The sequence below is a fragment of the Triturus cristatus genome, chromosome 3_2 (genome assembly GCF_964204655.1).
Source record: "Triturus cristatus chromosome 3_2, aTriCri1.1, whole genome shotgun sequence".
Taxonomy (NCBI): Eukaryota; Metazoa; Chordata; class Amphibia; order Caudata; family Salamandridae; genus Triturus; species Triturus cristatus.
In genome coordinates, this window is record NC_140584.1 from 851,091,886 (window position 1) to 851,114,682 (window position 22,797).

Sequence of the window (22,797 nt, forward strand, 5' to 3'; positions counted from 1 at the left end):
AATTACAACCTTGGTACCCACAATTAATGAGGTGAGTGAAATGCCAAATAACTGTCCTCATGAGGACATCACTGGGTGGAGTCAGGGTGAGGAATGGTAATTGATCCTGGTGGGAGATGGCTATACACAGCAGTGTGACCCATGTACTTCGAAACCCCTAAGTTAATTACAAACTTTGGAGATCAAGCTTTCCTCCTTTTTCATTTTTGTTTCTTGTTTTCTTTCCATTTGTTCCGTAATGTTCTTGTTAGCTTACATCAATATTAACAGTGGCCTCTTTCAATCTATCGAACTACATACCCTTAGGCACGCATTTTTGGATATATTGTACCCATCGACACATTAGTTAACTTCTCAATGCATAAGTGACTGATGCTTTGGTTATTGGATTTTAATCACTTAAGTACACTGTGATTGATAATCCCCAAGTTAAGTTCATTAACGGAAAACACTAATGATCTTATTTGCATACACAATGGAACATCTGAGGACAACTGAAATGTACAATGGATCAATGTTGATACCATGCGCTCCATTGTTATCGAATATAAACATCAACTTGAATGGTAGACACATTGTATTCACTTATATGTGCATTGTACTTCTTGTTTGGTGTAGTGCAACATAATGAATTCCTTTAAAAAACATAAATGTGACGAATTAGGGGACAACATTTGCAGTCTTGACAGCCCTGGCATCCAAGAAGCAGTTGAACAGAGTGATGTGGACTGTCTATGGACCGAAGGCCTTTCCGGACCTTAAGGCAGCACTATGTAATGGATCTGCTCTGAAGGCGCCTTACTAAGGTCAACCCTTCATTGTAAAGAAGGGTGTCTCAGATAAAGGAGATGCAGCAATACTGGCTCAATTTAACTACAAGGGTAGAGAGCATCTAGTGTCCTTTATCAGCCATAGACTCCTTTCTAGCAAACAGATCAGGCGAATGAGCCATGAAGAGGTTCTGGTCTTACTTGTTTAGTAGTACGTTTGCAGGCCAGGCATGTCACAAATCGCTCACGTGGTTGACAGCAATGAAGGATTAGAATACAAAGTTACTGATACGGTCTTTCTTGTTACCAGGCCTAGAATTTTCAGTGGAGCACCAAGTGGAATGAATCATGGGTCTCCAATTCCACTTCCCCGTCTGTTTTGCTGATCTGATGAATGCTGGACTAAGGTTCTAGGTACAATGATCTGGGAGGGTCGTTTTTGAGACATGAATATTCCATGAATGGTTAAGGTGCTTTTGCCTCTTCCGAAGTGCAGTGCCCAGGTCAGTGAACCCTGGAGAAGATTCTGCAAATCCATGACAAGAGGCCTTGGACCACCCGCGGACCTGGTGTTGGGTGTGCAAACCCTGCATATCCAACAAGAGTCCACACATGAGTGCAAGTGTCCATGACCCATACAATAGGGTCTGAAAAACGTTTTAAAAAGTTGATTAAAAAGAAAAAAACAGCCTGTCTATAGGCTAGGCCTAGTGGCCAATAGCCATTGTAGATGGCTGTAGGCTGTGTTCAGTGGTGGATTATGCCAAGGCCTGGCTTTGCCTGGTCAAATTTAAGGGTTTGTGGTCTATGGTGGACTAGGCATACGGAAACACAGAAAATAACTGAAGAAAAAACAAGGTTAAACGATATGATTAGCTTTCGCAATAATATAAAAAAGAAAAACTCAGAAATAAACTTGAGCGGTTAGGGTTATGAATTAAATCCGAAAACAACTGAAATTCTCAAGTTATGTATGGTTAGGTTTTCAATCCAGAACTTGCACATGAAATACAATGTTTTTGACCTCGTAATATTTATACCAATAATAAAAACACCTAAAAGTGCAATGTAATTCAATAAGAACATCTACTGAAACCAATAAATAATATAAGATTTATAGACATCTTTTTTATGGTATTACAGGTAAATCGATACATAATCTCACCTTTAAGCTTATTTGCAACATTTGTAATAGCATCTGTCACATCAAGGGTGAGGTAATGAGTATGGCTTTTGGTGTGCGAGTTAAGGTGTGCATGGCTTGTTCACGCTATGTATTATTGTCCTAAGCATAATTTGCAAATTTTTATAGTTTTTCGCTTTTAAATTGGCAACCATAACTAGCAAATTACACTTTCGATTTTGAAAATGGCCATATGTCAGACTACTAGTTAAAGCAGATCTCACGTGCAAAATCTCCATCCTAAACAGATTCAAAAACAGGTGATGAGCTGCCAGTGGCTCCCAGAAACAAGCATTGGCATAGCCAATAGGTCTCGCCTTTGGAACCTTATAAGTATTTAGTTATGCAGTACAATATCCTTGGTGCAACAACATCAACTCTTGCATAGCTAAATACTTATAGGTCCCAAAGGCGAGACCTATTATGCCAATGCTGGTTTCCCAACTTTCAGTGCGGTCCTCAGTGCGGCACCCGTAGGCATTACATTACATTTCAACCTTAAAACATTCAGTACATTTTTAACCTTAGCCAGAGTATGCCAGAGCTAGAGTTGGAATAGTGAATATGAGTCCTGGATTATTTTGGAGGAAGCTGCACTTCCAGTAAATATTCTAGGGTTGGAATTAGCTTCCAACATAAATAAAACACTCCGCATATGGGTTTTCACATTTTAAAGCAAATTCGATTGAACCACAAGATGACGCTGACATGCTAGGCATGTTAATCTACCGCCTAAACCGAGTTACAAAAGCCCGTCATTTCCATAGTGTTTTGTTGTTTGAAAAATGTGTCATAGATTGCAAAAAAGCGAAAAGTAAACACATTTTTTTTTTAAATTTAGGGCACGACTTTTAAAAAGGATGCTTGCAAGCCTCCGTGCAAAATTAAAGTCTACTTTTTATTTGCTTTTCTGTTGCACATTATATTGCTTCAATTATCCAGGGGCATACTATTAAACGTGAATGGAAATATTGTACGTTTTCTCATGTGCTCTTCCTTTATGTATTGTTTGCGGCCCAAAACGCAAAAAATGTCAAGTCTACTCAAATTTTATATTTTCACGTAGAGCTGAACGCTGGTGCAAGAGAGGGGGCAAGCTAGCTTTTTCCAGGCCTTAAGTGACATATTTAGGCTATGTTTAAACACCAGCATTTATGGGGCATGATGATCATACCTTCTATATTATCTTGCAGATATTATTGCGTCGTGAAAGACTCCATCAACTTCTTAGACCACAAAAATGGCAAAAAACGTAAGTTTTGTTATGTTGTAGGATTTTTAATAAAAACGACACCTAAAGGGAAAATGATAACTTAAGCTAGTTTAAGAAACTGACCAATTTTTATTGTATTGCGCGACAGATCATAGAAACCTGGGGATGTCTATGAGGGTGAAGCGCTCAACGCTTGACCAAGTGAAGAAACGCTTTGAAGCAAACAAGAAACAAGCATTGGCCGCACGACCGTGAAAGTGACGCGGCCGTGAAAGTGATCGCGATCGTGCGCTGTAAGGGTGCCTGCGAGCGATGTGAGGAAAGCCAGATGGCCCCTGTGCACGTAACCGCATGCTCTAGGCCACACAAAAAGCATGTGGTCGGATTTTTGAAGCCCACTAACTAAAAGTCTCGCCAGAGCAGCGCATGCGCTGGCTCAGGCGAGATCTAAAAAACGTTAAGGGGCTTCTTGAGAAGTAAGGCACTGGAAGGTGAATTTCACGTCTCCCACAAACAGAAACATCTGGAAATAAGATACATCGTGTATGGCTTACAAATATACTAATAATGAAAGGGTGGTGTTTCTCCGTCATGTGTCGTACCACACACACATTCCCGCTGGCATTGGTTTCTTGAGATAAGGCAACGCAGCTGTGTTAGGTGAGATGCGTGTTAAAAGCTTATTGCTACTATGGTCAAACAGAATAAGCACAATGTTTCTTCATTACAGAACAGCGGTCACCTTCCCCTGTTTACAGGCACAGAGCCAGGCCCGTGCCTCCTGCTCACCTGGTTGCCAGAGAGTGGTGACGTGAAATGGTGACTGTGCAGGTTCCGCCCCGTGTTGACGTGCGTAATTCGGATGACCTGTCCGCATCGGATGGCTGTTCCCCTCCCGCACACGGTGTCCATCTTCCCTCTGATTCTCCAGTAACTGTTGCCGTCGTCCACAGAGGTCACTCCGGTAACCGACTGCTGCCCACTGCCTGAAGAGAGCAAAAGGCAAACCGAAGTTTTTTTTGGTTCGTTATTTATGACCCACAAATTTAGTGATGTCAACTTACCATACATTAACAATGATGTATTAAAAACGTAAATGGCTGCATTGACGAAGGGCATCAGCAGCTTGTTATCGTTGTGAGTATTTAGATTTGGATATTGTTTTTATGTATATATATTTATGTATTCACTGAAAAAAACATAGGTTTCAGGGGCGTTATAGTTAGCTGGACATTTCCCTCGTACAAAACCCTAGAAATTCACCCGTTATAGTTAGTTCAGCTAACTATAACTCGCGCCCCCGCAATGCACTGCTGATGACGTCACATATTACATCACTCATGACATGGTCATGGACATCACTGATGACATCTGAAATGACATCACTGATGACATCACTGATGACGTCATCCATGTGATAAATTAGTGCATCTTCTTACACCCTTTATATACTCAATCAAAAATTCAGACGTCCATTCTCAAAACCATAGATACTCCAATACCAATAACTACATGCCCAATCATTGACTCTTAGATCTACACACACATCCACTCACTCACCTGTAGAGTCACCCATACATGCAGTCACTCAGTACAGGACTATCATATGCATTTATACACCTACATAGACACTCACACACCACCAATTATCGATAGAGGTACTCTCACACCTAGTCAGTCATGCAAATAATTAATCACACTCCCATTTACTCACCTATGCAGTTATACACACACAAGTTCACTTACTCATAACAATAGTACCACATTCTTACGCTCTTATACAATCACTGATACAAGCACACACTCATCCATACAGCCACTCTCACAATCACACACTGACATATACCCACTTAAATACTCTTACACACATATAGACTGCCTTTCACATATGTAGTTACTCACACGTACCACTGAGATATACATTCAATCACTAATACACCCATACATACACTCACCCAACCATACAGTCCATCACAGATGCACTCTTAAAACCATGCACCCATAGAATCACCCACTTACACATGTAGGCACAGAGTCACACACATCTCACCCACACAAACACTCAGGCACCCATACAGATACTCAGACAACCAATCAATAACCCATAGAGACACTCATATAGCTATTCACAAAATCATGCAGCCGCTTATACACCAACAGACAGACAGATACAGACATTCACACAGTTTAGTCACTAGTCTGCAGTAAGATACATTTAATGACTCACTTATAGAGTCAGTCACGCACCTACTAAATCATCCATTCACACACTTATACACTCACTCATTCTTCCATAGATTTTTCCCTCTATATATATTAAACATTTAAAATTTACAGAAACACACACTCACCGGATGACATCATCAGTGATGTCATTTCAGATGTCATCAGTGATGTCATCAGTGATGTCACTGACCATGTCATGAGTGATGTAATATGTGATGTCATCAGCAGTGCATTGCGGGGGCACGAGTTATAGTTAGCTGAACTAACAATAACGGGGGAATTTCAATGGTTTTGTACGAGGGAAATGTCCAGCTAACTATAACGCCCCTGAAACCTATGGTTTTTTCAGTGAATTTCTAAGGTTTTTTAAATGCCAATTCCTAACTATAACGCCCCTGAAACCTTTGGTTTTTTCAGTGAATTTCAAAGGCTAATTACTAACTATATCAGGCCTGAAACCTATGTTTTTTTCAGTGAATTTCAAAGGTTTTTTAAATGCTAATTCCTAACTATATCAGGCCTGAAACCTATGTTTTTTTCAGTGAATTTCAAATGTTTTGTAAATGACAATTTTTAATGTATTAATTGTTATACTGATTTTTTGGATACTGATTTACTACATTTTTTAAACAATTTATTTATAGATTTTTTTTTAAATTACATTATAATTACATTATACATTACAATACAAAATATACTTTCTCAGAATGAATTACTTTAGTTTAAATACTTGGCAAATAGGCAACAGACTTTTAAGTACAGTAGTTACAGTTGTTGCAATGGCCAACCCAATTTCAAACACAAAGCAACATTGAGCTCAATGTGAATTTCTAGTTAAATGCAATTAGTTACTTTATGGATTACTTTTCTAACCACAGGACTGGATCCTAGATTCAGTCCTTGGACATCTCCTGTAAACAGTTGAGTAAAAGCATTTTGGCTACAGTAGTTATTTTTAAGGAATATTATTGTATTTTAAAAGTTGACACTTAGAAATTTTTTCACATAGAATCACCAATGTTATCCTATGGCACAAAATTCACTTAGCAGGTAAGTAGTGTTATCGTTACTTTTTCTTACTCAGTGGTGGATTCTGGATCCAGCACTGGCCAACCTCCTGTAAACAGTTGAAAGAATGTGTTTAAGTCATACAGACGATTTTTTAGGAAATGGATTCCTATGGTAGGAAATACAAGTCACTGGTAAGAACGCTTAGAATTACTTTTCAGGGTCAGTGCTGGGCTAAAAGATGCAGCACTGGGTTCTCTCCTGATAACAGGTGAGTAAATCGGAATTCGTAGTTCGGCTGATTTTAGAGGAATATTTGTACAATGGTGAAGGAAGGGGGCGGGGCCTGAGGTGATATCTGTGCAAACACGCCCTGTGGCGCGTTTTAAGTTGGGGAATTAATTCCTCTTCAATCCTGAGGTCCCCTGGGGGCCAACTACCGTGGCACTTACTGGAGGTATCTGGTGGGCTAGTTGGTCCCCAGGGACCCTCAGGATTGAAGAGGAATTAATTCCCCAACTTAAAACGAGCCACAGGGCGTGTTTGCACAGTATCACCTCAGGCCCGCCCCCTACCTTCACCACTGTGCAAACGCGCCCCGTGGCGCGTGTTAAGTTGGGAGATTAAGTCCCTTTGAATCCTGAGGTCCCCTGCGGCAAACTAGCCCACCAGGTATCTCCAGTAAGTGCCACGGAGCTGCGTTGCAGAGAGGTGTAAAAAGGGGCGTGGCCTCATTACACCTCTCTGCAACGCAGCCCCCTGGCGCATACTGGAGGTTCCTGGTGGGCTAGTTGGCCCCCAGGGACTCCCAGTATTGAAGGGGAATTCGTTCCCCTTCTGCAAACGCGCCAGGGGTGCAGTGATGAAAGGAGGGGGCGTGGCCTCCTCCCGATCCCGTTTTTTTTTTCTTTTTAAGAAGGGGGGCTGTGTAGCTCCCCTTCTTTTTCTTATTTTTTGGCTCTGGGGACCCCATCCCCCAGGCCCTGCCCTCCATTTTTATTTTTTTTACACTGTGGAGGGGGGGCCGCGTGGCCCCTCTCCCGAGGCCTTAATTTGCCCCGGGGACCCCATCCCCCGGGGCATGGCCCTTTTTTGTTTATTTTTTTGGGAGGGGGCTGCCTTGCCCCCCTCCTGTGGCCTCTTTTGGCCCCGGGGGTCCCATCCCCCGGGGCCGTTTTTAAAAAAAATTTATTTTGGAGAGGGGGACCCCATCCCCAGGGCCTGGCCTCCGTTGGGGACCGTGGGGGGGTCCCCAATCCCCCCACAGCCCCGCCGGCTCCCTGCCTCCTGCGGGAGCCGGCATTGCTTTTCCACATGGGGAGCAGCTAACATGCTGCTCCCCATGTGGAAAAGGAATCTGCTTTGCTATTTGGAAGAGAGAGCAGGTTTCCCTGCTCTCTCTTCCAAATAGCAAAGCAGTTTGCAATGGCAGGGTGGGAGCCGCGAGGCTTCCGCCATGTCATTGCAAACAGCAGTAGCCGGCCCTGGGGGGTGGGGGTCCTCAGGGCCACGACAAGGCTCCAGGAGGGGGGCCGCGCAGCCCCCCTCCCACTTAAGTTAAAGCCCCGGGGGGTGGTGGTCCGTATCGGACCCCCTACTTTAAATATGTAGTGCCCCAGGGAGGTGGCGGTCCCCGGGGCGTGTGGGGGGGCTCGAGCCCCACCCCACAGGTTTTGTTAAAAAAACAGAAAGAAAAAAACAAGCCCCGGGGTGTGGCGGTCCCCGGGGCTGCGGGCGGGCCATGAGCCACCCCGCATACATTAAGATAAGCCCCGGGGGGTGGCGGTCCTCTGGGCTGGGGGGCCCCTCCGGGCCCCCCATGACTATGAAAAATTGCCCCCGGGACTTGGCCCCCCCGGGGGCTAATTGTAAACGAAGCGCTGAAGCCCGCGCTTCGTTTTTTTTTTTCCTCAGCGGGATGCGCTGGACCCTACGCGCATCCCGCGATTTTTTTTTTTTTAAAAAAAACAGGTTTTTTTTTTGGGCCATGGGGGTCCTTGTGGGACCCCCTGAGCAGGCCTAGGGGGTCAGGGTGTTTCTACCCTGCCCCCTTTTCGCGTTTTGCGATGTTTTTTGGGGGGCTTCTTGTGCCTCAGTTCTACCGAGGCACAAGATGGCTGCCAACACTTCCTGATCTGGAGTGTTGACAGCCAATTAGCATTCAGCTTGTGCACGGCAGGGTGCGCGCTGGGTGCCGGGAGGGTCCGTGGATCCTCCTCGGCCATAGATATCACTAATTTTTAACTCAAATTTTCTCAGGAACTACTGAACGGATTTACACCATTTAAGCAAAAGGCACAAGTCTGAACTGAGTCTACCTCTTTGCCAAATTTGGTGTAATTCCGTTCAGCAGTTCGGGCTGTAGCTGCGACAACAGGTCCTATGAGAAATTGCATGGGGACCCCCTTTTTTCTCGGCCCCCGCTTGACGAATCACCGTGAAACTCTCGGGGTAGGAGCGGAGCGGAGCTGGTCAAAAGTTTGGAAAATTTCACGAAGATTCGTCAATCGGCGCCAGACTTATTGGGAATAGAATGTTGCGGATTTCCTATGGAAAATAGGTCCTAACTACAACTATCTACTGGGGACCGCCAGTAGATTATATATATATATATATATATATATATATATATATACACACACACACATACACACATACATACACACACACACAAAGTGTTCAGTAATACTACATTTTGGTGGAGAAATATTACATAGATAAATAGTAGTCTAACTTGACTAAATTGACCACCATCTACAAGTCTGGAAAACTTCCTACCACGATGACAACTAGTGCATCCAGGGTGGACCTAGTGAATGAAACCGACATTGGTCGCTTACTACTTGCAAAATGGCTGTAGATTCTCGGGCACCTTCATTCTTATTGTGGCCAGGGCCGGCTTTAGGGCACTGAGACTGGTGCGGTCGCACTGGGCGCTGACCTGTGGTGGGGGGCGCTGTGTTTAGCAATATTTTATGATGGGAGAGATAAGGGGCTCTTTTGCAGGTGGTAGGGAGAGAATCCGAAGAGGTGGTCACGGGATGTGGGGGTGCCAAAAGTGATTGTCGCATAGGGCGCCATCAGCGCTAAAGCCGGCCCGACTGTGGCAAACTTAATTTATTGGGTGCACCGCTCGTACAGAATCACAAGGGCAAGAAACATCTTTACCTAATTCTAGACCAGAAGGCTTATATATCTATAACTTTTTTGCTCTGAGCCCCCTAAGCAAAATGTTTTGAAGTCGGGCCCCCCTTCAAAACTTTATGGAAAGGATTGGGGAGCAGGAGGGACAGGGCTGAACGCAGGGAGCGGGATTAGGAGATCATCTTGGGAGTACTTTTTCTATAGCTCATAAAACGCATTGAATATGATACAGCAAATGCATCAAACAAAAACAGTTAAAGACCTAAAAATTCTGCCTCCCATAATTGGGGTGTTTCGAGACCCTCAGACTCCTGGACCCTAAGCAACTGCTGCACTAATGATAACTGTCGTCCAGAGTAGCAGGCTATCTCCTCTGCCTCTTTCACCCCTTGCCCACTATTCCTGGCCAGCCAGTGCTTAATTCATAAATAAAAACATGCCGGTGCCCAAAGCTCTCCTCTAAAGCATGCGGTGCTGCAATTATGGCCAATTTTAAGATTTAGAAGAAGACCCAATATATCATCCCCTTCCTTGGGGTATCTATGTGAGGAAGAAGCCTCTGGCCATTTTGTAAATAACAAATGAGCCCCCCACATGGTGCTCCCTCTTCTGGGCAATTTCTTTTACAATATTCATGAATCTTGCTCCTTTCCTCTTTCTCCTGGAGCATTACTTCGAGGCCCCAGGAGTCGAGAGGATCAGGGCTCTGAAGCTGAATCCAAATTCAAGGACTCCGGATCCAGATGGATCCGTGTCATCTGTAGACTCTGCACCCAAGGCCCACAGCCCGAGTTTGAGAGACTCACCTATCCTTTGAAGTCTCCCGGCAATCCTGACCTCGTCTGCATCGGTGGCTCACCTCTACAGGACCCTCCAATCCCCTCGACATCTGCAGCCACTGTTCCAAGGGTCCCCTTGATGGCGACAAGAACCAGCTGAGAAACCCTGACACCAAAATGCACCCCTGCATCCTCTGCCCTGCAACTGGGGAGCCCAGTTGATGGTGCCCAGGTGTCCCCCAGCTATCCAACTTACCTGCCCAGCCATTGTCCACCTTTGTCCAGCCTCATAAATAAAAACATGCAGGTGCCCAAAGCTCTCCTCTAAAGCATGCGGTGCTGCAATTAAATGTGCAAGCACAGAATACTGAGGTAGCTTAATCCTAAAACCATTTCGGGCCAATTTAATCCACACTCTGACCCTTCAGCTCACTCTTGCAGCTTTTTACTTTCTCCCTTTGTGATGCTTTTCCGTCTTTCTCTTCCTCCGTCTTTCCCATGTGTCTTTGGCTCGCAGTAACTGCCTGATGCAGAAAAATAAGTGCCGTCTGCAAAAACAAGTGCTGGTGCCCCCAACTGGCAACCCCCGGCTTAAGATAAGCACTGCCTGACCTCCACTCCAATCTTGAAACAGGCCCTCTCTGTCCCTGTCAGAAAAAAAAAAATGAGCTCTCACTTGTCGCCTTACTTTTATCTGCAATTGTATCCGCTATCTTAATGCTAGAAAGGAAAATAAGCTCCCTTGCCCCTTTTCAGGTCTTGCATAGACAACGCATGCGCGGTCTCTTCGAGTCATTTGGTGTGCAGTTTAGAGAGCTTCAGCCCGCCCATAGCTTACCATTGGTTAGCTGCAGTGTAGCTCTTATTTGCTTCTTCTCTATTTGTCACGGCATGAGTGTGTCATGCAGTCTCGAGTTTGTCATTTCCCTGGAGCTAGGACCAAGTACTTGTGTTTGTTCACTGCTCCTGTTTTTGGATCTACTTTTTTGTTTTGTTTTCAAGCACTCCATCTAAGCGCATGTGATTTCAGGCCCGTCCGTTACTTCTTCCTCCTCTCCCTTCCCTGTTTCTTCTCCTAACCGTCCCTGTTTCACCTCTCTCCACCAGCCCATGTGTCTGATTTTCTTCCCCCATCCACTTGTGCCCTTTTCTTGCACTGAGCATGTAACCCCTCCCGCAGATATTTCAGGGCCAGAATAGCTGGCTGGCTTTCTTCCCTTCCCCCAGCGGTGGCTCCCTCACAGGCAGGAACTGGCAGGGCTTGATTCACAGTTAATGGCCAGCGCATCCTGGAGACATGCTGTCACACCTTAGCCTTCTGCTTGCTTTGCATCCTGTGTTGCTTGCCCCCTGGCATCAGAGAATTATTGCCTTTCTGGAAAACCCAGTAACCCTACAAGCGCAGTTCAATGCCACGGTGACCTACATGTGGCTGAAGCTGCAAATGTACTTTTCTGTGGTAAACATATGCCTCTTAAACACAAAGCAATACTTTTTATTTCATTGATGCACGCTTTTTAGAAGTATTTCATTGAGGACTCTATATGCAAGCCAGACCCGTTTACTTTGTGAATGCTTGTTCAAGATATGCCCTGTTATTTTCCATTGAGCCAACTCCACAAACTGAACGTCCAGTAAGAGTGCTGCATGTTTTCATTGCTGTTTCCTAGCAGAACACCAAGATTCGCTTGCCAAGGAGTGCATCCAAGTTGCTCCCATAGTCCCATAGGGTGTACTTCCCGTAGAACAAGGCTGTGGCGAGACAATGCCAGTGGAAGCTGAACTGATTCTTAGAGGGCATTGTCTTTTAGCCTTTAATTATGGTGGTGGGAGGCCTGCCAGTTCGACCTTGGAAAAATCCAATGAGTTCCCTAGTCGTTGTGCATTGTCTAACATGTGTGCACCGTGTGCGTCTGCTCTCCGTTATGTGTGCAGAGATGGGCAGCACGCACTAGTCTACTACTTTGTATTGCACGCAGCATAAAATGGTGTTTGCCTGCAGAAGGTAAGGTCATACGGTCTCCCAGGTCCCTGGAGGTGTCTCTCATAGTACCCATTGCAGGACTGCAGTTTCAGGTCTTTATGATTTATTGCTGCAGTAGACATTCTGCCCAGAACTCTGTCTCTGCCACAACACTTCAAAGTGGGCTCTGCTTCTAGGTAGCTCTGCTAATTATCGTTCAGATTTTGGGTATCTGCTTTGAGCAGAACCCAGTGCACATCTCTCCGTCATCTCTGCCCTCCCTCCCCCGTCCTCTTGCAGAGGATGCTGAGATTTCAGAGAACCTGCTCATCTAGCCTCTCCTGCCATTTTAGGACTGCCCACACCCATTGGTGTAACTCACGATGAGGGGCCCCCCTGCTGAATGTGAGGTGCGGCCCTATATTATTGTACATCTCACAGATGGTCATTGGCCTGAGGCTTAATGGAGCCCCCCCAAAGGGATGATGCATGTTCCTAATGTCCTTTCCAACTCTAATACATACACCAGAAAAATACACTTTTATGATGATTTTATGTTCATTTTACTTAGAGATATCTTTCTTTTTGCGTCATACCATAGTGAATTAACTGTGTAAGGTGATGGACATTGATTGCAGAGTCTACCGTAGCCCTGCTGAGTTACGTGTTCTGTCGGTAACCCACAGTCACTGAATTGCTTACATATACCCGGAAGTTGAAACCACCACAGGGGAAAAAACATTTGTTTTCATCACCCATGCCTTGATTTACAACCCAGGAACCCAGTGCTTATTCACTGCAACACATTCCACTTTTTTGGTTTTACATATAAGCTTGCCAGAGGTATTTGCTGATGCTACAGGAGGCTGCTGAAACTGTATAAAACATTATGCAATTTTTATTTGCATGTTTAAGATGATGCGGTGTTAATCATTTGAAAAAAACACCCCCAGGGTGATTTCAGATACCACAGCCTGCAGAGTGCTCTGTGAGGGACGTGGCAGGATGGTGTTGAGGTATTCAGGTGAAACATAATGAGTTTTCGAACTGAAAACAAGCACTGGAAACGCCAATATGTTGTAGAGTAGCATGGCTAAAAGTTATTTTTTTTAAAAACACACACTTTTTTTGTATCTTCTTGCATCATAGCAGGGTTTTTTTTAAATAACTTATATAGCTTTAAAAAAATACTTTTAGTCAAGCTGCACAGCAGTCACACTGCTCTACAACATGTCTAAAAGACATTGGCAAAAGCTTGTTCAAAATAAGACCATCAGAGCTGTGATGCAGTGATCCCCTCCGACTCCTCGGTACCAGTTCTGCTGCACCTGCTTCACTAATTATAGCTACTGCCTTGCAAGGGGTGCAGTCTCCTCTGCCTTTTATTAGAAACATGAACTCCCATTTTCCCACATCCCCCTTATCTCTCGGAGATCAAGCCAAGTTGTCTCCTCTGCTTTAATTTTCCTCTCACGTGGACCGTTGCTCCGGGCCCAAAGCAACACTCGCACAGCAAGTGTGCAGTGGGCCCTAATGCAAGAAAGGAAGGCTAGTAAAACAGCCATAATTGGGATATAGTTGGCTACTCATACCCCTGGGCCCAGGTGCCACTATACCTGCAGCACCAATTATACTTTTGACCCCTTTGGTAAAAAGCAGCAAGGGTTACCTGGGCTCTAACACTAGCGAGGGAAGTGGGCCCTCTCTTTTACTTCTTCATAGAAAGACTGCCATATTTGATCAGCAGAGGCCACTTATGTCCTGGCAGCAGTACCTGTAGCACTAATGGATGGCCAATTTTAAGATTTAGAAGAAGACCCAATATATCATCCCCTTCCTTGGGGTATCTATGTGAGGAAGAAGCCTCTGGCCATTTTGTAAATAACAAATGAGCCCCCCACATGTTGCTCCCTCTTCTGGGCAATTTCTTTTACAATATTCATGAATCTTGCTCCTTTCCTCTTTCTCCTGGAGCATTACTTCGAGGCCCCAGGAGTCGAGAGGATCAGGGCTCTGAAGCTGAATCCAAATTCAAGGACTCCGGATCCAGATGGATCCGTGTCATCTGTAGACTCTGCACCCAAGGCCCACAGCCCGAGTTTGAGAGACTCACCTATCCTTTGAAGTCTCCCGGCAATCCTGACCTCGTCTGCATCGGTGGCTAACCTCTACAGGACCCTCCAATTCCCTCGACATTTGCAGCCACTGTTCCAAGGGTTCCCTTGATGGCGACAAGAACCAGCTGAGAAACCCTGACACCAAAAGGCACCCCTGCATCCTCTGCCCTGCAACTGGGGAGCCCAGTTGATGGTGCCCAGATGTCCCCCAGCTATCCAACTTACCTTCCCAGCCGTTGGCCACCTTCGTCCAGCCTCTTCCCGAAACCAACGACTCCATTGGAAAGCATTGGGCGCCAGATGCGGATTTGCACCCTGGATCCGGCCCCCCCCCCCCCCCCCATGCTCACTTCAACCCCGGGGCGTTTGCCCTAAGACAGCGGATAAGTACCTGCAAACCGTGCCTCTCCGAGGTACCCCCGGCTCCAATGGATAACATTGGGCCCGGTGACCTCTGCACTCAGCCGCCCCAGTGCCGCTGGTGGTGCAGCACCTACCTGGTCTTGAACCTTGCCCTGTATTGTCCTGAACCCCCAAAGCTTATGAAAAGTAAGATGAGTACTTACCTGCAATCTGTTTAACATTGTTTTTTGTGTCTTGCAATTGTTTTTTATTGTGTACCGGGTATTAAGCAATTAATTTATGAAAATATAAACATTGAAAAATCGGTATGAAAGACACCTATTTATTTCTGAAATGGGAATAAAATATAGAGTTTGGAAACAGTAGCTATTTGCACATCTCCGAAATTGTGGGAAACCCTACTAGCATGTGAGTTATAGGACATTTTTCAAAGTGACTTCTTTTTTACACATTTGGAAGGCAGAAATGCATCAAAAGTCAATTGGTAATAACAGTTGCTCTACAATGCTGTGTTCCAGTCTCCCAATAAAATTGGTACCTCACTTGTGTGGGTAGGCCTAGTGACAGGAAACTGCCCAAAACGCAACTTGGACACACCACATTTTTTTTTTTATTTAAACAGATTTTACTGTGTCAAACAACGAATATTCTGCAGAGCTCGGTAACCCAGAGAACTTCTTCCACATATATGATACAATAAGAACATTGACATTTATGATATGCAAATTATAAGACAACATAAAAGAACAAGAAAGAGTAATAACCCCCCGCCCCCCCCGGATGCACTGTCAATATGCCCTCGCCACCAGTTGCTACTCATCCCTCACAGTAAAATGCAAAAGGAAAAAAGACGACGACCCCGGCTAAGCAGAGCTACTCCTGAACTACATTTCAACATATCATCTTCAGTGTGTGTCAATACAGAGTGAGGCGGGTTCTAACGGAGGACCTCTATATTCAGCCCACCCCCTCCATATCTTTGTGTACTTACGCAGCCATCCCCTGGCCTTGAAAATCAGAAGCTCCAGGCCCATATTGAAGTCCAAGCCATTCTTCCATGCTGCTAAGGGGAGGGGGGCGAGGCAGTTGCCTTCCAGTGGCGTGCAAGGTCATGGTTGGCTAGCGTAAAACCCAAAAACATTAGGTGGCGTTTGTATATATTGCCTCCAATCTCTTCCATAACATGCAGGAGTACAAGCCTGGGTGAGCAGGGAAGGTCCCATCCCAGGACCTCCGACAGGCATGCCAACACTCTTTGCCAGAACCGCACAATCACCTCACATTGCCATACTGTATGAAAGAAAGTACCATCATCGCGCCCACAGCGTAGGCAAAGCGGAGAGGCTATCAGGCCGGCCCTATATAGACGAACATGGGTATAGTACACCCGATGTAGATAATTAAACTAAATTAAGCGGAGCCGCATAGCGATAGCAGCTTCTCTAGGGGAATAAAGAGCCTCTGTCCAGTCTTCACTTTCCAATGGCCCCAAAACCTCCTCCCAGAGTCTATCCAATGTGGTTGAACTATTAGTCAAAAGGGACTGGTAAATTTTGGAGATTTTGTGATCCTGTAGATTCCCCATAAACAGTTTGGTTTCAATAGGGCTGAAGTCTGGGAGTGACTCCAGTTTAGAGACACTAGGGAGAAGAGCATGTCGCAGCTGTAAATAGTTGTAGAATTGAGTCTTGGACATCATGAAGTCCTGTTGGAGTTGCGCAAAGGGCTTAAGGGCTGTACCCTGCATCACTTGTTCAAGGGTGGAAATCCCTATGGCATCCCAGTCTCGGAAGCCCGCCCGGCCTGCCAGCTGGGGAAGCAATCCATTTGACCACAATGGGGTATCCTTAGTAAGTCTACCCCACCATCCAATTTTACGCAAGGCTTGCCTCCAAACCTGAAATACTACAATAGTATTAGAGGGAAGGGCCCAACGCACTGATGCCGAGTAAAGTATGGTATGCAAGGAGTGGGTTCCCATGAGCGTCTGCTCTAATAAGTAGGCCGCGTCTGTGAGATCCCCATACCACCACTCATTCAGGACAAGCAGGTGTGAGACCATATAGTAGGACAGTATATCGGAGGTGGGCAAGCCACCGCAGTAGGTGGACTGGCAACATGTACGTAAAGCCACCCTGGAAGACTTCCCAGCCCACAGAAATAGCCCCAGCACCGAGTTACCCTGACGGAACCACGACGGAGAGATACGAAAAGGATTATTTTGTAGTTGATATAATAAGCGTGGCAGGGAAACCATCTTGAAGATAGCAGAGTGGCCCGGTAGGGAAAGGGGCATATGGGACCATGTTTTCAGTTCATCCCGCACCCGCGTCCAAATCGATTGGATGTTGCGTTCCCATGAAGTTTCAGCAGAAGATGACAAAAAGACCCCCAGATATTTCATGCCAAGCGTGGTCATCTGTATCGTAGAGGCCCAAGAACCAATGGCCAGCTGAAATGAATGAATGATTTAAAAGAGTTTTTATAAAGCGCGATGGCTACCCTGAGGCGTCCCAGCGCTAGCGAACTGAGTATACATGAGTGGGTGGAGGGACCTAGTCAGTGGTGGTAAACAGCAGCGTTTTTAACCCCTTTCGGAAGGAGAGATGGTTGGGGTCTGAACGCAGATGGAGAGGGAGGGAGTTCCAAAGTCTTGAGGAGTTATAGGAAAACAGTCGTCCGCCCACTCTGGATCTCTTAATTTTTGGTACTAAGGTCAAAAACAAAGACGCTGACCTAAGATGCCTGGTTGGGAGATCAGGGGAGATCAGAGGATGGTTAATAGTGGCGCCAGTCTTCCAGAAGGCGCGATGGGCAATACATAAGCTTTTAAAGGCAATTCTTTCCCTAATTGGGAGCCAGTGCAATTTCCTTAAGCCAGGTTTTATAGAGACGAGACGGGGAGCTTGCAGGAGCATTCGTGCTGCACAGTTTTGGATGACCTGCAGCTTATTGATGGTGGACTGGGGCGCCCCCAGATAGAGGGCGTTGCCATAATCCAGACGAGAAAGTACCAGTCCTTGTGTCATAATCTGTCTGGCTTTAAAGGGGAGTCTGGAGAGAATTGTTTTGATAAGCCTGAGCATACCGACACAGGTGGCTGAAAGCTTAGCCGCCTGGTGTGAGAAGTTAAGGGTCTTATCCAACCAGAATCCTAAGCTCTTAATTGAGTCCTTGGGAATAGGAGTAGGGCCAAGGCAAGATGGCCAGAGGAAGTTATTGATGGCGTTTGAGGAATTGCCCAAGAGCATCATCTCTGTCTTATCTCCATTTCATTTAAGACAGGAGGAGTTCATCCAAGATGCGACTGCTTCTAGGCAGTCCCTCAGGTTACTAGTAGTCTGTGTCAGGGTTTGATCAAGAGCGACTACTAGCTGCGTGTCGTCTGCATAGGTTACAATTTTTATCCCAAAAGGGTGGACGATTGCAGCTAGCGGGGTCATATAGATATTAAAAAGTGTTGGACTTAGTGACGAACCCTGCAGTACTCCACACCCTAGGGGTTTACGAGGGGAGATAGCATCATTCTCGAAGACCTGAAAAGAGCGGTTGGACAGAAAGAACTTAAACCAGTGGAGAACCTGGGTGGAGACTCCCAGATTAGAGATTCTCTGAAGAAGGATGCTGTGGTTCACAGTATCAAATGCAGCACTTAGATCAAGGAGGAGGATGGCCACAGTCCCTCCTTGATCAATAATCTTCCTAGCCTCTTCCGTCACTGCAACCAAGGCGGTCTCAGTCCCATGCAGGGGCCGGAACCCGGTTTGGGAGGGATCTAACAAATGATTGGTTTCGAGAAACTCCGTCAGTGCCTTGTTGACATGTTTCTCGAGAATCTTACTCAACCAAGGTAAGAGAGAAATTGGACGATAGTTAGACAGGTTGTTACTATCTAAGTTAGGTTTTTTGAACAGAGCCTTTACCATAGCCTGTTTCCAAGGTAGCAGGACTATGCCGGTGGTCAGAGAGACATTAAGCAGATCCATGATAATCGGCATAATGAGCGGACTGACCGAGATCAAAGAGCGCGGGGGCGCGGGGTCATTAGGCGAGCCTGACTTGACCTGGGACATCAAAGCCTGTAGGGTGGCCAGATTTAATAGAGGAAGCTTTTCCAGAGTGGCCCGGGACAGTCCCTCTGACCCGGCATCTTTAGTCGATGTTAAAAAAGGCTGGGTAATTGGGAAGGTGGAGTAGATCGCTTGGATCTTTCTATGAAAGAACTCTGCCAAATCGTTACAACGACGTTGGGCGTCCGAAGAGTTGGGAGTTTGAGTAGAGTTTTAGCCATATTGTAGATCTCTTTAGGCTTAGAGGCAGCTGCATTAATTTTTGTTTCGTAGAAAGCAGCTTGTGCTGTTATGATTTTTTCTTTATAGGTTTTTATGGCAGCTCTATAGGCCCTTTTCCTCAAGGGTGAGAAATCTAGCCGCCATTTCCTCTCTAGTTTTTTACAGTATCGCTTGCTTTCTCGCAAGTCTTGGGAATACCAAGGGGCAGTTTTTGTGGCACGTTTAGGTTTACTACATTTTAAAGGAAGTATTACATCTAGAGAGTTCAGAATCCAGTCGTTGAAATTAAGGTTGGCCAGGGTAGGGTCCAATATAGGAGGTGGTCTTGATGATTCGAGGGCCAAGGTCCAATCCACTCGGGAAAGTTTAGACCAATTCCGCTCGGCCCGAATAGCAGTAGGCGGAGGAGGGGGGCTGTACACAATAAGCAGCTTAAACGGGATCAGAAGGTGATCTGTCCAGGGAAGTGGCACAGGGTTTTCCACCAGAAGGTCAGAGCAATTGCTAAAGAAACGATCCAACAAATGACCCTTACAGTGAGTGGGTTTCATGACTAACTGTAGCAGTTGTAATGCGGCAAGGTTTTTGGACAGATCAAGGGCATTATGGTCATTGGAGTTGTCAAAGTGAATGTTAAAATCTCCTAACAGAGAGTAGTTGTCCGAGCTACACACTGAGTCGGCTAGTAGGGGAGGAAGGCCATGGAGAAATTGCCCTATAGGTCCCGGTGCACGATAAATAAGTGTCCCAGAGAAGGTGTAAGTGGCAGAAAAATCTAAAGCGAAAGTTAGGTTTTCGCAATCAGGTATAGAGTTGGGCAAGCTCCGACAATTGTATCCTTCCTTATAGATAATAGCCAATCCACCTACTCTCCTAGTGGGACGATCTACCCGTAAAATCAAATAGCCCTTAGGAAGGGCATTAATAATATCAGGGTCAGATCCAGAGTGGAGCCAGGTTTCCGTCAGAAATAAGGCATCAGGTTTGATTTCCTCTAGGAGCAATGAGATCTCAGTACTATGTTTGGGGAGAGATCTGCAATTCAATAGGTACATACGGACTGGAATAGTTTGGCCCGTAGGAACCCCAGGGAGTTGAAAGCCACAGTGGGAACAGGTCACTCCTTGATCTATGGGATTGCAGAAAGGAACACACAGAGGAGAGACCTTCCCTCTAAGTGAGAAGAGGGCCTGGGAGCTATACCTCCGTATAGTGGAAGAAAAAGAAGCAGGGTTCCTGGCCCCGTGCCCCGGTCGGCCGCGGACGGGCGCAGACGGGCTTGCCTTTGGCGCGCCCGCTGCGCGCGTCCGCTGCGCGCTCGCACCAGGCCCCTCTTTTGTAGCGTGAGGGGAGAAGACGCTAGACTGCTCCCTGCGCTACTACTAAGATGGCGGTCGGGCGAGTGATAGAGGAAGTACTGGGGGAGCGAGGAGCTAAGGCTGCACAAGAGGTGAGTGCCGGTAAGAACCGTGACAAAATTTAAAAGAATGCTTTCTTTAAAAACACAGGTCACAAGAATAAAATTAAAAACGGGTTTAAAAACTACCTGATTAAAAACACTCTTAGTATCACTCCAACCCTCACGCAATACTCGGTAACGCTGCAGCGACTGTCTCCTGGCTCAAGCCTCAGGAGTTTACGCCGCTGCGCGCTCGCACCATGCCCCTCTTTTGTAGCGTGAGGGGAGCAGACGCTAGACTGCTCCCTGCGCTGAGGGCCAAGAACTCAAAGGGTGGACTTACTAGGGTTCATATATAGCCCAGAGGTCTCTCCAAAGATCTCCATGATCTGGAGCAATCTAGGGCCGGTCCTATTAACATCGGTCAGGAAGAGAAGGACATCGTCCGCGTATAAAGCAATACGATCTGACACCCCATGTGCCCATTCAAAGCCTGCCACCTGCGAATCAATGCGTACCCATGCTGCCAGGGGCTCCAGGGCTAGGGCAAAGAGGAACGATGACAGCGGGCATCCCTGTCTGGTTCCCCTACCCATTGAGAACATTGACGAGACGGATCCTGCAATATGGTCTGAGGCTGTAAAATTCGTATACAAGAGTCTTAAGTAGGATAGAAACCGCGGACCTAGGTTCAGTCAGTCAAGAAGGGCAAACAGATATGTCCAGCTGAGTGAATCGGATGCCCGATCCATGTCCGCGAGGATGAGGGCCCCTGAGAGATTAAGTAGTTGGATAGTATCGACTGCGACATGGGCACGACGTATATTATGCTGTGTCGCCTGTTGGGGCATAAACTTGACCTGGTCTGGGTGGACCACCGAGGTAATATAAGGTACGAGCTCACTGGCCAAAGCCTTGGCCAATATCTTGGCTTCGATGTTAAGCAACAAGACAGGCCGATATGATGCATGACAATCAGGGGGTCGACCTGGTTTATGGAAGACCACAATTTCGGCATGTCGCCAATCTAGTGGCAAACAACCATGCTCTCTTGCCTCCTCTACAGTGTTTAAGAGATGGGGGTCCTAATTTAGTAGAGTATTGTTTATAGAATTCACAGGGATACCTGTTAGGGCCCTGTGCCTTACCAGAGTTGAGGCCGGCCAATGCTACCCCCAATTCATCTACCGTGAGCGGCCAGTCCAGGCATCGCTAGCCACATCAGAAAAGCGCAGGGGCGGGATGGCATCCAAGAACTGATGGATCTGTATCTTGGATACCTTCTCCCGAGAGGTATATAGTGTAGCATAATATTGTGCAAAGTTTTCGGCAATTGTATGGGGATTGTCCAGGGGTCCACCATCCGGCCCCAATATAGCGGGGAGGGTCAGGGAACAGACAGATCCCTGGCAGAGACAGTGTAGTAATTTACTTGATTTGTCTACCCATTGATAAATCTTGCTACGGGTAGCCAGCCACACCAACCTGGCCTCCATCAGTAAATCTGCATGGGTTTGGCGCGCAAGGCCCAGCTGACCACGCGCCAGCGCACCGCTTTACTCTGTGCTCGACTGCTCCAAAGCGATCAAGCGGGCCTCCGATTTCAGCAACTCATCCTTTCGTATCCGGCGGGCTGCGGCACAATAAGAGATATCTACCCCGCGTATCGTGGACTTCATGGCCTCCCAAAGGAGCTCAGCCGCCTCCAAAGACCCGATATTTATTTCGAAGTACTGATCTATGGCCTTATCCATATGTGCACGATATTGCTCGTCCTGTAGGTTCCATGTGGAGAGACGCCGTCGGAAAGGTGATCGTGTCGGGCCGAGTTGCAGCGTTAAGGCTACCAGGGGGTGGTCAGAAAGGCCCCTCAGGAGAATGTCCACCCCCTGCACCCTATGGTTATCCCCAACCGGAACAAATAGATAATCTAGTTGGGAAAAGGACTCATGGACAGAGGAAAAAGTGTAGCCCCGGTCCATGCCGTGTAGTGCACGCCAGGTATCTGTCCACCCCATACCAGTCGCAAGGGAGCTCAATTTAGTTGGGAGGCAGGCCATGGGCAGGCCGCTCAGTCTCCAGCTGTCCTGGGACACATCCATCACATCATTCCAGTTGCCACCAATAACAGCCATACCAGGGTGGATCTCCTTCCAGAGAGTCAAAAGGCGTTCTACCAGGGTCCAAGACAGGGGGGTGCGGAGGTGAGCGTAGAGAGAATCTAGTGTTACTTGTTCCCCGTAGATGGAGCCATGAAGTAGAACATATCTGCCCTGTGGATCCACCCATGCCCTGGAGGGTCAGGGCTCTAAAAATCCAAAAAATGGTACTAGTCCTGCA

The 22,797-nt window shown here is 46.5% G+C and overlaps 1 protein-coding gene across 1 annotated transcript in view; it reads right to left on the minus strand.

The window, feature by feature from the left end:
- The window catches only part of SDF2 (stromal cell derived factor 2), a 97,937-nt gene that overhangs the window by 37,634 nt on the left and 37,506 nt on the right, over window positions 1–22,797 (minus strand). Inside the window, exon 2 of the mRNA XM_085649128.1 lies at window positions 3,956–4,152. Coding sequence (XP_085505254.1) covers window positions 3,956–4,152 — 197 coding nt within the window. The remainder of the gene's footprint in view (window positions 1–3,955; window positions 4,153–22,797) is intronic.